This window comes from Rhagoletis pomonella, unplaced genomic scaffold (genome assembly GCF_013731165.1).
Source record: "Rhagoletis pomonella isolate Grant_MI unplaced genomic scaffold, Rhpom_1.0 Rhpom_scaffold_00001, whole genome shotgun sequence".
NCBI lineage: Eukaryota > Metazoa > Arthropoda > Insecta > Diptera > Tephritidae > Rhagoletis > Rhagoletis pomonella.
In genome coordinates this window covers 97,281,096-97,296,174 of record NW_023458555.1, presented here as the reverse complement: position 1 = coordinate 97,296,174, position 15,079 = coordinate 97,281,096, and the positions used below count along the sequence as shown (strand labels likewise).

General features: G+C 48.6%; 1 protein-coding gene across 1 annotated transcript; it reads left to right on the top strand.

The window, feature by feature from the left end:
- Nucleotides 1-12,742: 12,742 nt before the first annotated feature.
- On the top strand, nt 12,743-14,316 carry LOC118749081 (U3 small nucleolar ribonucleoprotein protein IMP4). Its single transcript, XM_036483865.1, has 2 exons — nt 12,743-13,115; nt 13,215-14,316. Exons 1-2 carry the CDS (start codon nt 13,067-13,069, stop codon nt 13,910-13,912), a joined length of 747 nt encoding a protein of 248 aa, XP_036339758.1. The 5' UTR covers nt 12,743-13,066; the 3' UTR covers nt 13,913-14,316.
- Nucleotides 14,317-15,079: the final 763 nt, after the last annotated feature.

Here is a 15,079-nt window from a genome sequence, read left to right as displayed (position 1 = left end):
TTTAACACTGCTGTTGCTTTCGAGATCAAATTCTTTTGTGCCCCTGTATCAACCTGACATCTTAAGCCCTACCCAGAATTGCAGCGGACGACGGTAAAGCGATCGACGGTTAACCGCTGTCAAAATCAAAACTAACTGAAAGTGAACAGCTGTTCACTTACCGCCGACCGCCTTACCGTCGTCCGCTGTACTTCGGGGTAGAGCTTTAACTCTACTTTCTTGATGTATATATTTATGTACCATAAATCTTTACTTTGGTAAGTATCCGCCTGTCGCTTGCTGATTTCGCCAACAAATAACGCGTTTCTTCTTCGTCTTCATCCGGCTCATACATACACAGCTGCGGCCCTGACTTGTTGTTGTTGTCGCGGCTACAACAATCCCGCTCAGATCGGTTAATAATTTCGAAGTCAATGCTTAGAACGGATACGTGGTTTTTTGTATCGAGGGCTGAAGAGACAAAATTTTCAAAGATCAATAGAGCGTCCATTGTTCCCCGTCCCTCCTTAAATGCTACTTGATGTGAATCGAGTAGATTATTAGAAACAGCGAACCATACTATGCGTTTGGCAACAAGTTTTTCTAATACTTTGCTCAAACATGGCAACAGAGATATCGGTTTTGTTTTTGTTGTTGTAGGACCTACAACAACCCCGCCCAGATCGGTTGGTATCACATTCGTTGTCAAGTTCCACTAACGGCAGCCCTAGCAGGCGTGCAGCTTCTGTTGGGTTGGTTCACAAGGACAAAGCCGTTAGGGTTGTCGGGTTTTCTAGGCATACGAAGAGATGTTTCGAGTCATGGGATGTCTCTCCACATGCCGGACACTCATTTGGCACATGTGACCACGTCTATGGCTCCCAACTAGAAACTGCTTGCAGAACATTGTGTTGTGCTCCTTTATTGGGAGCAATTTCGCTTTGTCGTGCAGATGGTGTTCTGGCGACATCAGAAGGCGTCCACTCGCTGTCCGTAGTGTGGTGTTTTGAGTAGTCTGCAGCTCATCCACTGCGTCCTACTAGTCCCCGGCGACCACACTGGTGCTGCGTAATTTAAAACCGGCCGGCCTATTGCCTTGTATGTTGCCAGCAACGTTTCTTTGCCTTTGTCCCAACTACTGCCGGCTAGCGACTTGAGGACCTTGTTGCGGCTCTGTACTTTGTTGACAATAGCGGTTGCATGCGCAGAGAAGGAGAGCAGACCGTCGGAGGTTACTCGGAGTATTTGGGGGTCATTCACCGTCGGAATTGGTGTATCATCGACGTGAATTCCCAGCGGTAGCCTGACCTCCTTCGTCCAGGTTGTGAATAGGGTCGCAGAGGATTTTGTAGGGGAGAGGGTTATGCTCCTTGCAGTGAAGAAGCGAGAAAGTTCGGAGAGATACCCGTTTACTTTCGAACACAGGTGATCAATTCCTTTCCCAGTCGCCATGATCGAGCAACCGTCGGCGTAAGAGACAATCGAGACTCCCTCTGGTGGTTGAGGTAGCTTTGAAATGTAAAAGTTAAACAGTAGTGGGGAAAGGACACCACCCTGTGGAACCCCCTGTTTTATTTTTCTGAATTTGCTCGATTTCTCTTAACATTACCGACGAGTGTCGACCACTCAGATAATCCTCCTACCACCGTTTGAGCCTCTGTGGGAGAGAGAAGGCCTCTATGTCTTCAAGTAGCGTGGAGTGGCTGACGGTGTCGAACGCGGTTAAGGCCACGTGCTATCTGAGAGTTTATGGCGTTAAGTGCTGTTGTTGTACTGTGCACTTTACCGAAACCATGCTGATTCTCTCCTGGCCACCGGAGGATGCAGTATGGACTGCCGACTAAAATAGCTCGCGCATCGCTCCGTGTCCGACGAAGCATGGTCTCCGAAAGAAATTTTGACCCTGTCGTCGTGCTTCGTCGGATTGGACAGTGACCTCACGGTTGACCAAAGCTTACTTACACCTCACATCAGAGGTGAAGTTACAAGTCTTCAGATGTTCTTCCCACTTTTTCCGCTTATGTACGTTTACAAGCTGCCGAATCTTCGTGTTGAGGTCCCTGATACGGGGATTTCCGGGATCGGCCTGACGAAGGTTGTCACTCTCATCGGCTAAAACAACCGCTTCAGCAGGGATCCGTAATGCCTCCTGCCGGTACGAAGCGAGCTACAGCAGCAGTGACAACCCTGCGGAGCTTACGTTCACCAAGGTGGACATCGGTTGGTGTGGGGAGCGCAGCGAAGGTGCTCTTAGTAAATTCCGCCAAGCCTTTCCAATCAGCTTTAGAAAAGTTGATATAGGTCCGGTGTTCCGCGGAAGCAAAGTCGGTTGGTTTAACGATCGAGATGACTATGGGCAGATGGTCTGATGCCAAAAAAAATATAGGTCGTCATGATACGCTGTTTATCAGATCAGCGCTGACTATTGTTGTGTCTGGCGAGATGCAGGAGCAGCCCATAATCCTTGTGAGTGCGTCTCCGCTCGTTGTGGAGAATGTCGCATCGTCTATGTGCTCAGCCAAGTAACTTCCCCTGCGATCGTTTCAATGCCAAAGGTCGTGGTGCGCATTAAAGTCACCTACTAACATACAATTTTCACCCCTCAGGAGCGCATCTATATCAGGGTGACATCCTGCCCGGCAGCAAGTGACGGTATATATAAACGTTAAATATTTATTTTATTTATTTATTTATTTAGCATAGTTTGCAAATGAGTTTGCAAAGTATGATATAGGCACCGGACGTCTAGGTCATGGAGCGCCTTATAATACATATGTGTATTTTGTTAAGTTTCTTCATTGAGGTGAGGTATACGAAGTGCTTCCTCTATTTCTTTAATGTTGCTTTTCCTGCAATTTAGTATTTCCTTGATGCTTTTTTTTAATAACGAGTGAGGGCAGGTTGTTAATACATGCTCTATTGTGAGGGATGTAGCACAAAAAGAGCATGATCGTGGATGTGTTTTTGTGAAAAGGTGTGATGTGTTAAAGAGTGTAGTGCCTGTCCGAAGCATGGCTAACTTAATGCATTGATTACGAGTGAGTTTTGTGTCGTAATTATGTCTAGGGATATCGAAATTATGCCTGTGTAGGAAGATTCTGAGGTCGTCTGCGATTTTCAGTTCGGCTTCCATCTGCACCGCTTTTGTCGTTCTTTTTATGATACTGGAGTGGATTGGGACTTCTGTTATTAGATGTAGCGAAAAGCATTCTTTGGCCGCTTGATCCGCTCTTACATTGCCTTCTATTCCGGTGTGCCCGGGTATCCATAGAAGTGTTGTTGTTGTTGTTGTAGCGGCTACAACAACCCCGCCCAGGTCGGTTGGTATCTCAGTCGTTGTCGTCAAGTTCCACTAACGGCAACCCTAGGAAGCGTGCAGCTTCTGTGGGATCTGTCCACAGGGACAAGGCCGTTAGGGTTGTCGGGTTTTCCGGGCATGCGAAGAGATGGTTCGAGTCATGTGGGGTCTCTCCGCATGCCGGACATTCGTTCGGCACATCCTCATTCAGCCTACTCAAGTAGGAGTTTAACCTGCTGCAGTAGCCGGAGCGAAGTTGAGCGAGTGTAGTGCGTGTCTCCCGAGGCAGATGAAGCTCTGTCTCGTCAATGTCCGGGGGTGGTATGCCTAGAACGGCATTCACAGGTCTAGAGTCTACATAACTCGAGACTGAGTCCCTGTGAATGCCGTTCAGGGCCTGTCTGTACGCTGTCGGGTCCAGAGGTTGCTTAATGAACCTCTGGACTTCGTCCGTCAGTTCATATAGATGCCTCCTGACGTGCCTTGGCGAGGGCTCCTCTGCAAGCAGCTGTCTGTTTGGGTGGCCACTTCTGTGGCTCCCGATCAGGAACTGCTTGCAGAGCATTATGTTGTGCTCCTTAACTGGGAGCATTTGCGCCTCGCCGTGCAAGTGGTGTTCTGGCGACATCAGGAGGCATCCCGTCGCTGTCCTAAGTGCCGTATTTTGTACCGTCTGTAGCTTCGTCCACTGCGTCCTACTAGTCCCTGGCGACCACACTGGCGCTGCGTAGTTCAAAACCGGCCGGCCTATTGCCTTGTATGTTGCCAGCAACGTTTCTTTGTCTTTGCCCCAAGTACTGCCGGCTAGCGACTTGAGGACCTTGTTGCGGTTCTGTACTTTATTGACAATAGCGGTTGAGTGCGCAGAGAAGGAGAGCAGGCTGTCGAATGTGACTCCGAGTATTTTGGGGTTATTCACCGTCGGAATTGGTGTTTCATCGACGTGAATCCACAGCGGTAGCCTGAACTCCTTCGTCCAGGTTGTGAACAGGGTCGCGGAGGATTTCGTAGGGGAGAGGGCTAGACACTTTGCAGTGAAGAAGCGAGAAAGTTCGGAGAGATTGCCGTTTACTTTCAAACACAGGTCATCAATTCCATTCCCAGTCGCCAGGATCGAGCAGTCGTCGGCATAGGAGACAATCGAGACTCCCTCTGGTGGTTGAGGGAGCTTTGAAATATAAAAGTTAAACAGTAGCCACCCTGAGGAACCCCCTGTTTTATTTTTCGCTGCTTACTCGTTTTGTCTCTAAATGTTACCGACGAATGTCGACCACTCAGATAATTTGCCGACCACCGTTTGAGCCTCTGTGGGAGAGAGGAGGCCTCTATATCTTCTAGCAGCGTGGAATGGCAGACGGTGTCAAACGCCTTTGACAAGTCCAACGCTACTAGAATCGTTCTCTCATAGGGACGGTTTCGGTTAAGGCCACGAGTTATCTGAGTGTTTATGGCGTTAAGTGCTGTTGTTGTACTGTGCACTTTACGGAAACCATGCTGATGCTTCGCTGGGGTCAGGTGGTTTGTGAAGTACGGGAGTAGCAAGGCCTCGAGTGTCTTCGCTACCGGGGAAAGGAGTGTAATCGGACGATACGAATCTCCTTTGTTGGCGGGTTTCCCCGGTTTGAGCAGTGGGACCACTCTCCCCACCTTCCAGATGTCTGGGATGATGAGAGTGGCCATTGACAGGTTGAGGACCTCCCTTAGGTACGCTACCCCCGCAGGACCCAAATTTTTCAGCATCAGCATGCATATTCCGTCGGGACCCATGGCTTTGGAGGCTTTCGCCTTCCCGATGGCCACCTGAACTTCACCGCAAGTGAAAGCAAGGGGGGCACAGGTTGTTGGCAGTTTGTGCAGCCTTCTGGTCACTCGACGCTTGGCTTTGTCTACCGGAGGATGCAGTATGAACTGCCGGCTAAAATAGCTCGCGCATCGCTCCGGGTCCGACGAAGCATGGTCGCCGAAGGAAATTTCGACTCTGTCGTCGTGCTTCGTCGGATTAGACAATGACCTCACGGTTGACCAAAGCTTGCTCACACCAGAGGTGAAATTACAAGTCTTCAGGTGCTCCTCCCACTTCTTCCGCTTATGTACGTTTACAAGTTGCCGAATCTCCGCGTTGAGATCCCTGATACGGGGATCTCCGGGTACGGCCTGACGAAGGCTATCACGCTCATCAGCTAGAACTGCCGCTTCGGCAGGGAAGTTTGGACGTGGGTCCGATATACGTCCTGCCGGTATGAAGCGAGCTGCAGCAGCAGTGATAGCCCTGCGGAACTTACGTTCACCGAGATGGACGTCGGTTGGTGTGGGGAGCGCTGCGAAGGTGTTTTCAGTAAACTCCGCGTAACCTTTCCAATCAGCTTTGGAAAAGTTGATATAGGTCCGGTGTTTGGCGGAGGCAAAGTCGGTTGGTTTATCAATCGAGATGACTATGGGTAGATGGTCTGATGCTAGAGTCAGCATAGGTCGCCACGTTATGCTGTTTATCAGACCAGCGCTGACTATTGTGATGTCTGGCGAGCTACTGCAGTTACCCATAATCCTGGTGGGTGCGTCGTCGTTCATTGTGCAGAAGGTCGAATCGTCTATCTGCTCAGCCAAGTCTGTTCTCCTACGATCGTTTGACAGACTTGAGTGCCAAAGATCGTGGTGCGCATTAAAGTCACCTACTACCATACGGTTTTCACCTCTGAGGAGCGCACCTATATCGGTGATATCCTGCCGGGCAGCAGGTGACAGGGGGTATGTATATGTTAAATATTTCGAGCTCGACATCGCCTGACCGGATAGCGATGCCCTGACATTCTAGGGTGGTATCCCTGCGGTCGATGTCTGCTTCGATAGGACGATACTGCACGGTGTGGTGCGTGATGAACGCTAAGCCACCACCATTATCTCGCTCGCGATCTCGACGGTGCACGTTGTACCCGGGCAAATCAACAAAGTTGAATTGCCGTGCAACTTCGTCTCTTGGACCGCAGCTATCAATATACCATGCCGATACATGAAGACGGTTATCTCCTCAATCTTGCTCTGTAGCTCGTTGCAGTTAAATTGAAGGAGCTTCATGTGGTTCGGGAGACGTGTCGTGATGTGGGGTGTAAGTGAAGTGTATGTTCTTGCCGCCGTTGGCTGTATGTGCTGCTGTGGTGATTGTCGCCCTGTGGTGGTGGCGGGCGGCGTCGCAATTGGTGTCTGCGACCGAGCAGCGCAACACGGGCCCTCGAAGTTCCCAGTCCAATCTCGCGTGGTACGCAGACCTGAGCATGCCCTAAAGTGGCACCAGCCAAGGCAGGTGTTGCACTTGACTGATGTCACATTACGGAATATCCTGGTCTGACATACCGTGCAGATTGTAGGGGGAACCAGGAGTGTTTGGCGGCGGCGTGTGGGTGGTGATGCGGTTGTGTGTGTTATGTGGTCTGTCGTGGCTGTGGTATGGTCTGTGGTGTTATTATGGTTTTGTGTGAGTGTGGTGACTGTGTGAGGCTGCTCGGGTGGACTGAGGTTGGCCGTGGAGACTGCTCTGTTTGAGCAACAGGGGGCCACGTACGACGTGGTCCACTGTCTATGTGTCCGTAGTCCTGAGCAGACTCTAAGGTGACTCCACCCCTCGCAGGCATTACACTTGACAGAGGTGGAGTTGTGGTGTAGTCGTCTCCGGCATACACAGAAGGTGTATATTTCTGGCCCTGGGTTTGACTCGATGCCAGCCCTGAGTAGAAGAATACGTAGTGAATGTAGCACTATGGACGAACAGCTTCTGAGATCCTTCGCCGACCTAAACGGAGTTAGATCGCCGAAACAACAGCCCTTGGTCGGGTAAAACCCGTGTTATTCCGGTACGTAGAACCGGCTGTCGTCTAAATGGTTGGTGTAGACTGGCATCTGACACAAATCGGTGAGCTTCATTACGTTCATTGGATATTGCATTAAGGATGCTGGGACTGTCTGAGCAAATAAGGGTTTCCTTTTTGAGCTGTGCAGCAATTGATATTGCTTTCTTGATCGCTGTTAGTTATCAATATACCTTGCCTTCCCATGAAGACGGTTATCTCCTCGATCTTGCTTCTAAGTCCGTTGCAGTTAAATTGAAAGAGCTTCATGTGGTTCGGGAGACGTGTTGTTATGCGGGGTGTGAGGGATGTGTGTTGCCTTGCCGCCATTGGTTGTGTGCGCTGCTGTGGAGGATGCCACCCTGTGGTGGTAGTGGGTGGCGTGGCAATTGGGGTTTGCGATCGAGCTGCGCAAAACAGGCTCTCGAAGTTTCTCGTCCAATCTCGCGTGGCTCGCAGACCTGAGCAGGCCCTAAAGTGGCTCCAGTCAAGGCAGGTGTTGCACGATATTTCCTTGTCTGACATACCGTGCAGATTGTAGCAGGAACCAGGAGTTGGCGGAGTGTGGGGGTTGTGCGGTTGCGTCTGTTGTGTGGTATGTCGTGTTTGTAGTGTGGTCTATTGTGTAATGGTGCTGTGGTGTTTGTGTTGAGCTGCTCAGGTGGACTGGGGTTAGCCGTTTAGGCTGCTCTGTTTACGCAGCAGGGGCCACAAATGATGTGGTCCACTAGCGATGGGTCCTTAGTCCTGAGCAGACTCTGAGGTGACTCCACCCTCCGCAAGCATTGCACTCAACTCTGGCATACACAGCAGGTGTAAGTTTCTGGCCCTGGGTTTGACTCGATGCCAGCCCTGAGCAGAAGAATATGTAGCAAATGTAGCCCTATGGACGAAACTTCGCCGACCTAAACGTGGTTAGATCGCCGAAACAACAGTCCTTGGTTTGGTAAAACCCGAATCATTCCGGTACGTAGAACCGGCTGTCGTGGTAATGTCTGCCCTGAATTGTCCTATCCTCCGCCTGCTACTTTTTCGACTGCTCTCACATACATACGGGAATTTCCACCGCCGTTAGGTTTTTTCACATATAGCACATCTTAGCATGGTGGTTGAGGTTACCGCAATTATGGTATTTCACCCCTTCTGCTGGGCATTTGTATTAATGAAACGTTCCAAGTTTGGTACAAGGAACGGCCTGCGCTTTTGTTTGTTGTTGCTGCGTAACTGCGTAGTTACCATTTCTGTTACGGATAACTGCTATAAACTTTTCAGTAACTGCGAAGAACGTAGGTGACAAGGGACAACTAGCTATAATTGTAGCGAAAGTGAGTAACAGAGGCATGCCTTCTCTTTTCATCCAATTAAAAACGTACTAGGGCAAAAGAGAAGGAACGCCGCTGTTGCTCACTTTCGCTACAAGTATAACGAATTGTCCCTTCTTGTTATCTACGTTCTTTGGTGTCTGCATCCAATTCGGCTGATTTTTAAGTCTACTTCGCTGAATAGCGTCGCCATGATCGAGCAATCGTCGGCGTAAGAGACAATCGAGACTCCCTCTGGTGGTTGAGGGAGCTTTGAAATGTAAAAGTTAAACAGTAGCGGGGAAAGGACACCACCCTGAGGAACCCCCTGTTTGATTTTTTGCTGTTTACTCGTTTTGTCTCTAAACATTACCGACGAATGTCGACCGCTCAGATAATTTGCCGACCACCGTTTGAGCCTCTGTGGGAGAGAGGAGGCCTCTATATCTTCTAGTAGCGTGGAATGGCAGACGGTGTTAAACGCCTTTGACAAGTCCAACGCTACTAGAATCGTTCTCTCACAGGGACGGTTTCGGTTAAGGCCACGAGTTATCTGAGTGTTTATGGCGTTAAGTGCTGTTGTTGTGCTGTGCACTTTACGGAAACCATACTGACGCTTCGCCTGGGTCAAGTGGTTTGTGAAGTACGAGAGTAGCAAGGCCTCGAGTGTCTTCGCTACCGGGGAAAGGAGTGTTATCGGAGGATAAGAATCTCCTTTGTTGGCGGGTTTCCCCAGTTTGAGCAGTTGGACCATTCGCCCCACCTTCCAGATGTCTGGGATGATGAGAGTGGCCATAGACAAGTTGAGGACCTCAGTTAGGTACGCTACCCCCGCAGGACCCAAATTTTTCAGCATCAGCATGCATATTCCGTCGGGACCAATGGCTTTGGAGGCTTTCGCCTTCCCGATGGCCACCTGAACTTCACCGCAAGTGAAAGCAAGGGGGGCACAGGTTGTTGGCAGTTTGTGCAGCCTTCTGGTCACTCGACGCTTGGCTTTGTCCACCGGAGGATGCAGTATGAACTGCCGGCTAAAATAGCTCGCGCATCGCTCCGGGTCCGACGAAGCATGGTCGCCGAAGGAAATTTCGACTCTGTCGTCGTGCTTCGTCGGATTGGACAGCAACCTCACGGTTGACCAAAGCTTGCTCACACCAGAGGTGAAGTTACATGTCTTCAGATGCTCCTCCCACTTCTTCCGCTTATGTACGTTTACTAGTTGCCGAATCTCCGCGTTGAGATCCCTGATACGGGATGACTATGGGTAGATGGTCTGATGCTAGAGTCAGCATAGGTCGCCACGTTATGCTGTTTATCAGACCAGCGCTGACAATTGTGATGTCTGGCGAGCTACTACAGTTACCCATAATCCTGGTGGGTGCGTCGTCGTTCATTGTGCAGAATGTCGAATCGTCTATCTGCTCAGCCAAGTCTGTTCCCCTACGATCGTTTGACAGGCTTGAGTGCCAAAGATCGTGGTGCGCATTAAAGTCACCTACTACCATACGGTTTTCACCTCTGAGGAGCGCACCTATATCAGGGTGATATCCTGCCGGGCAGCAGGTGACAGGGGGTATGTAAATGTTAAATATTTCGAGCTCGACATCCCCTGACCGGATAGCGATGCCCTGACATTCTAGGGTGGTATCCCTGCGGTCGATGTCTGCTTCGATAAGACGATACTGCACGGTGTGGTGCGTGATGAACGCTAAGCCACCACCATTATCTCGCTCGCGATCTCGACGGTGCACGTTGTACCTGGCGCAATTCAACAAAGTTGAATTGCTGTGCAGCTTCGTCTCTTGGACCGCAGCTATTAATATACCATGCCGACACATGAAGACGGTTATCTCCTCAATCTTGCTCTGTAGCCCGTTACAGTTGAATTGGAGGAGCTTCATGTGGTTCGGGAGACGTGTCGTGATGTGGGGTGTGAGTCAGGTGTATGTTCTTGCCGCCGTTGGCTGTGTGTGCTGCTGAGGTGGTTGCCGCCCTATGGTGGTGGTGGGGGGCGTCGCAATTGACGTCTGCGACCGAGCAGCACAGCACGGGCCCTCGAAATTCCCCGTCCAATCTCGCGTGGTACGCAGACCTGAACATGCCCTAAAGTGGCACCAGTCAAGGCAGGTATTGCACTTGACTGATGTCACATTACGGAATATTCTGGTCTGACATACCGTGCAGATTGTAGGGGGAACCAGGAGTTGTTGGCGGCGGCGTGTGGGTGGTGGTGCGGTTGTGTGAGTTATGTGGTCTGTGGTGGCTGTGGTACGGTCTGTGGTGTTATTATGTTGTTGTGTAGTGGCGACTGTGTGTGGTTGCTGTGTGAGTGTGTGGGGCTGCACGGGCGGACTATCGTTTGCCGTGGAGGCTGCTCTGTTTGAGCAACAGGGGGCCACGTAGGACGTGGTCCACTGTCTGTGTGTCCGTAGTCCCGAGCAGACCCTGAGGTGACTCCACCCCTCGCAAGCATTGCACTTGACTGAGGTGGAGTTGTGGTGTAATCGTCTTCGGCATACACAGCAGGTGTATATTTCTGGCCCAGGGTTTGACTCGATGCCAGCCCTGAGTAGGAGAATGCGTAGTGAATGTTGCCCTATGGACGGACAACTTCTGAGATACTTCGCCGACCTAAACGGGGTTAGATCGCCGAAACAACAGCCCTTGGTCGGGTGAAACCCGAGTCATTCCGGTACGTAGAACCGGCTGTCGTGGGAATGCTGTCGGCTGTCGTCTCACTGGTTGGTGTAGACTGGCATCTGACACAAAAAGGTGAGCTTCATTACGTTCATTTGATATTGCATTAAGGATGCTGGGTCTGTCTGAGCAAATAAGGGTTTCCTTTTTGAGCTGTGCAGCAATTGATATTGCTTTCTTGATCGCTGTTAGTTATCAATATACCTTGCCTTCCCATGAAGACGGTTATCTCCTCGATCTTGCTTTGAAGTCCGTTGCAGTTAAATTGAAAGAGCTTCATGTAGTTCGGGAGACGTGTTGTTATGCGGGGTGTGAGGGATGTGTGTTGCCTTGCCGCCATTGGTTGTGTGCGCTGCTGTGGAGGATGCCACCCTGTGGTGGTAGTGGGTGGCGTGGCAATTGGGGTTTGCGATCGAGCGGCGCAAAACAGGCCCTCGAAGTTTCTCGTCCGATCTCGCGTGGCTCGCAGACCTGAGCAGGCCCTAAAGTGGCTCCAGTCAAGGCAGGTGTTGCACGATATTTCCTTGTCTGACATACCGTGCAGATTGTAGCAGGAACCAGGAGTGGGCGGAGTGTGGGGGTTGTGCGGTTGCGTCTGTTGTGTGGTATGCCGTGTTTGTAGTGTGGTCTATTATGTAATGGTGCTGTGGTGTTTGTGTTGAGCTGCTCAGGTGGACTGGGGTTAGCCGTGTAGGCTGCTCTGTTTGAGCAGCAGGGGCCACAAATGATGTGGTCCACTAGCGATGGGTCCTTAGTCCTGAGCAGACTCTGAGGTGACTCCACCCTCCGCAAGCATTGCACTTGACTGAGGTGGAGTTGTGGTGTAGTCAACTCTGGCATACACAGCAGGTGTAAGTTTCTGGCCGTGGGTTTGACTCGATGCCAGCCCTGAGCAGAAGAATATGTAGCAAATGTAGCCCTATGGACGAACAACTTCTGAGATACTTCGCCGACCTAAACGTGGTTAGATTGCCGAAACAACAGTCCTTGGTTTGGTAAAACCCGAATCATTCCGGTACGTAGAACCGGCTGTCGTGGTAATGTCTGCCCTGAATTGTCCTATCCTCCGCCTGCTACTTTTTATACTGCTCTCACATACATACGGGAATTTCCACCGCCGTTAGGTTTTTTCACATATAGCACATCTTAGCATGGTGGTTGAGGTTACCGCAATTATGGTACTTCACCCCTTCTGCTGGGCATTTGTATTAATGAAACGTTCCAAGTTTGGTACAAGGAACGGCCTGCACTTTTTTTTGTTGTGCTGCGTAACTGCGTAGTTACCTTTTCTGTTACGGATAACTGCTATAAACTTTTCAGTAACTGCGAAGAACGTAGATGACAAGGGACAACTAGCTATAATTGTAGCGAAAGTGAGTAACAGAGGCATGCCTTCTCTTTTCATCCAATTAAAAACGTACTAGGGCTGTTGCTCACTTTCGCTACAAGTATAACGAATTGTCCCTTCTTGTTATCTACGTTCTTTGGTGTCTGCATCCAATTCGGCTGATTTTTAAGTCTACTTCGCTGAGTAAGCGTTCTTTAACACTTATAAACTTCGGCAAAAGCCCGCACACAAAAATGTCTTATTATATCTTAAAGTTTTAAATTAGCATGATAGGCTAAGGTTCTTTAAAACAGTTACGAATTATTCAATTGTCTCTTCTTCAGCTTGCTTTCTGGAGAAGAACTGGTATCTCTCCACAATCACATTCACTTTAGGCACGAATTAGTCGTTACAACTTTTAAGGGGTTCATCGTAGCCAACCGTATGAATGTCATAGTTGAACAAGTTAAACACTAAGAGCGAATCAAGTCCTATGTGGTGCAGTAATAGTGCCACCTTTGGCTGGTCGGTCTGGTCCCGCTGCACGCATGAACGCATTTTTTCAGTTATTCCATGCTACTGACAAATTGGTTGCCTTTAAATCCAATGGGAAACTGTTGTAGCCATGCTGACGACTTTACTGCATTCTGCCGTTGTTTGCCTTTTCTCTGTGGGTATGATGAAAATATTTATTTATTTCTTTATTTGATTTTAATACATATACGTAAATCAAATTTTGATGAAAACTAAATTTTATGAAACATTTATTTCAGATCTTAATGAAAGGGATGACGAGTACAAATATGTGGGTCCCTATAACCCTAAAATAATGATCACTACATCACACACCCCTTCTGTAAAGCTAAAGATGTTTGTAAAGGAGTTGAGGCTGATCTTCCCCAATGCACAACGAATGAATAGAGGCAAACAGGATTTAAAACAATTAATGAGAGTATGCTGCTGCAACGACGTGACAGATGTTATAGTTGTTCACGAAAACCGAGGAATCCCTGATAACGTCGTTATTAGTCATTTGCCAAACGGTCCCACAGCATTTTTCAATATTTCAGATGTTGTCATGCGCCATGACGTTCCTTTTGTTAGCAATATGAGTGAACAAAATCCCCATTTGATTTTTCACAATTTCAAAACTAAAATAGGTGAACGAGTTACAACTATATTGAAACACCTCTTTCCCACTCCAAAACTGGATTCCAAACGGGTTATTACGTTTGGTAACCATGATGATCATATATCTTTTCGTCATCATCTATTTAAATATGAGAACAAAAACTTGGAGCTAGAAGAAGTAGGACCCAGGTTTACACTTAAATTGTACCAAATTAAATTAGGAAAATTAGATGAAATTCCTGCGTCTGACACAGAGTGGATATTAAAACCTTATATAAACACATTTATAAAAAATCGAGTTTTATCGCATGAAAATGGTTGGCCTATAAACGAAAGTTAACTGTATTTATTCATATCGCTAATTTACTTCAATACAGTCATAATAAAAAAATGCCAAAATTAGATACAGTATACAGAAATTACCGCTACCTTTTCTATGTTGTGTAAAAATTCACTTGCATCACGCTGCATCGTTTACTAGTATCTCACTAGAACAAAATATGTATCCATTTTTACTATGGGAGTAAGTACATCGACGGCTGAGTGGAAGATCGACCTATCTCGGCAGCCGGTTCAAAAACGCCCTATCTCACAAAACTTTCCCAGAACGCCATACTTCAGAATTTGGTTGAATAACGTCCTATCTCACTTGAAGTAAATGAGCGATATGTAATATATATGTAGTACACATAACATGTACTTATTATGTGCATCGTAAATAAAATCGCAAATTTTTTTTGAATATTTTTCTTTGTTTACTTTTAAATCGTGGAGGATGGTGCGCAGAAGTCCAGTGGGCAAAGCTTTTGACTGCCATTCACATGGGAGTGGCCAAAGTGATTCTTTTGTGTACGGTTCAAATCGCAGCTCACTACGTCCAAATATTTATTTCGACGTATCGTTTCAGTAGCGACCAAACAACCGTTTGGGAGCGAGTTAAAGTGAAAAGGCGTAAAACCTCGCATGCGCTGGGTTTTGGGTCCCGCCACGTTAAAACCCCGCCCAATGACAAAAAAACAACATGCCTCGGATGAGACCCCATTTTGACGACAGCGGCAAACGTATAAAGGTATGTTTTGAGGGTATGAACCCGGAACGTCCGGACCGTTAATGGGCAAGGTGCCCATGCCGAGTTGGTTGATGTCCTCGTAAGGATAAAAGCTGACATCGCCACCACTCAAGATGCCGATGGACGGAGCAAGTTAAGGGAAACGTGGAGCGTCTATTTACCACGGCAGCCGGTTCTACGTACCAGAATGACTCGGGTTTTGGCCGAAAAAAGTGCTGTTGTTTCGCCGATCTAACCCCGTTTTGGTCGGTGGAATTTCTCAGACGTTCGTTCATAGGGTTACATCACTTCGTACTCTTCTACTTAGGGCTGGCATCGAGTCAAACCCTGGGCCAGAAACTTAGGCCTCCTGCGTGTACCACAGACGACTACACCACAACTCCACCTCAGTCAAGTGAAATGCTTGCAATGGGTGGAGTCACTTCAGAGTCTGCTCAG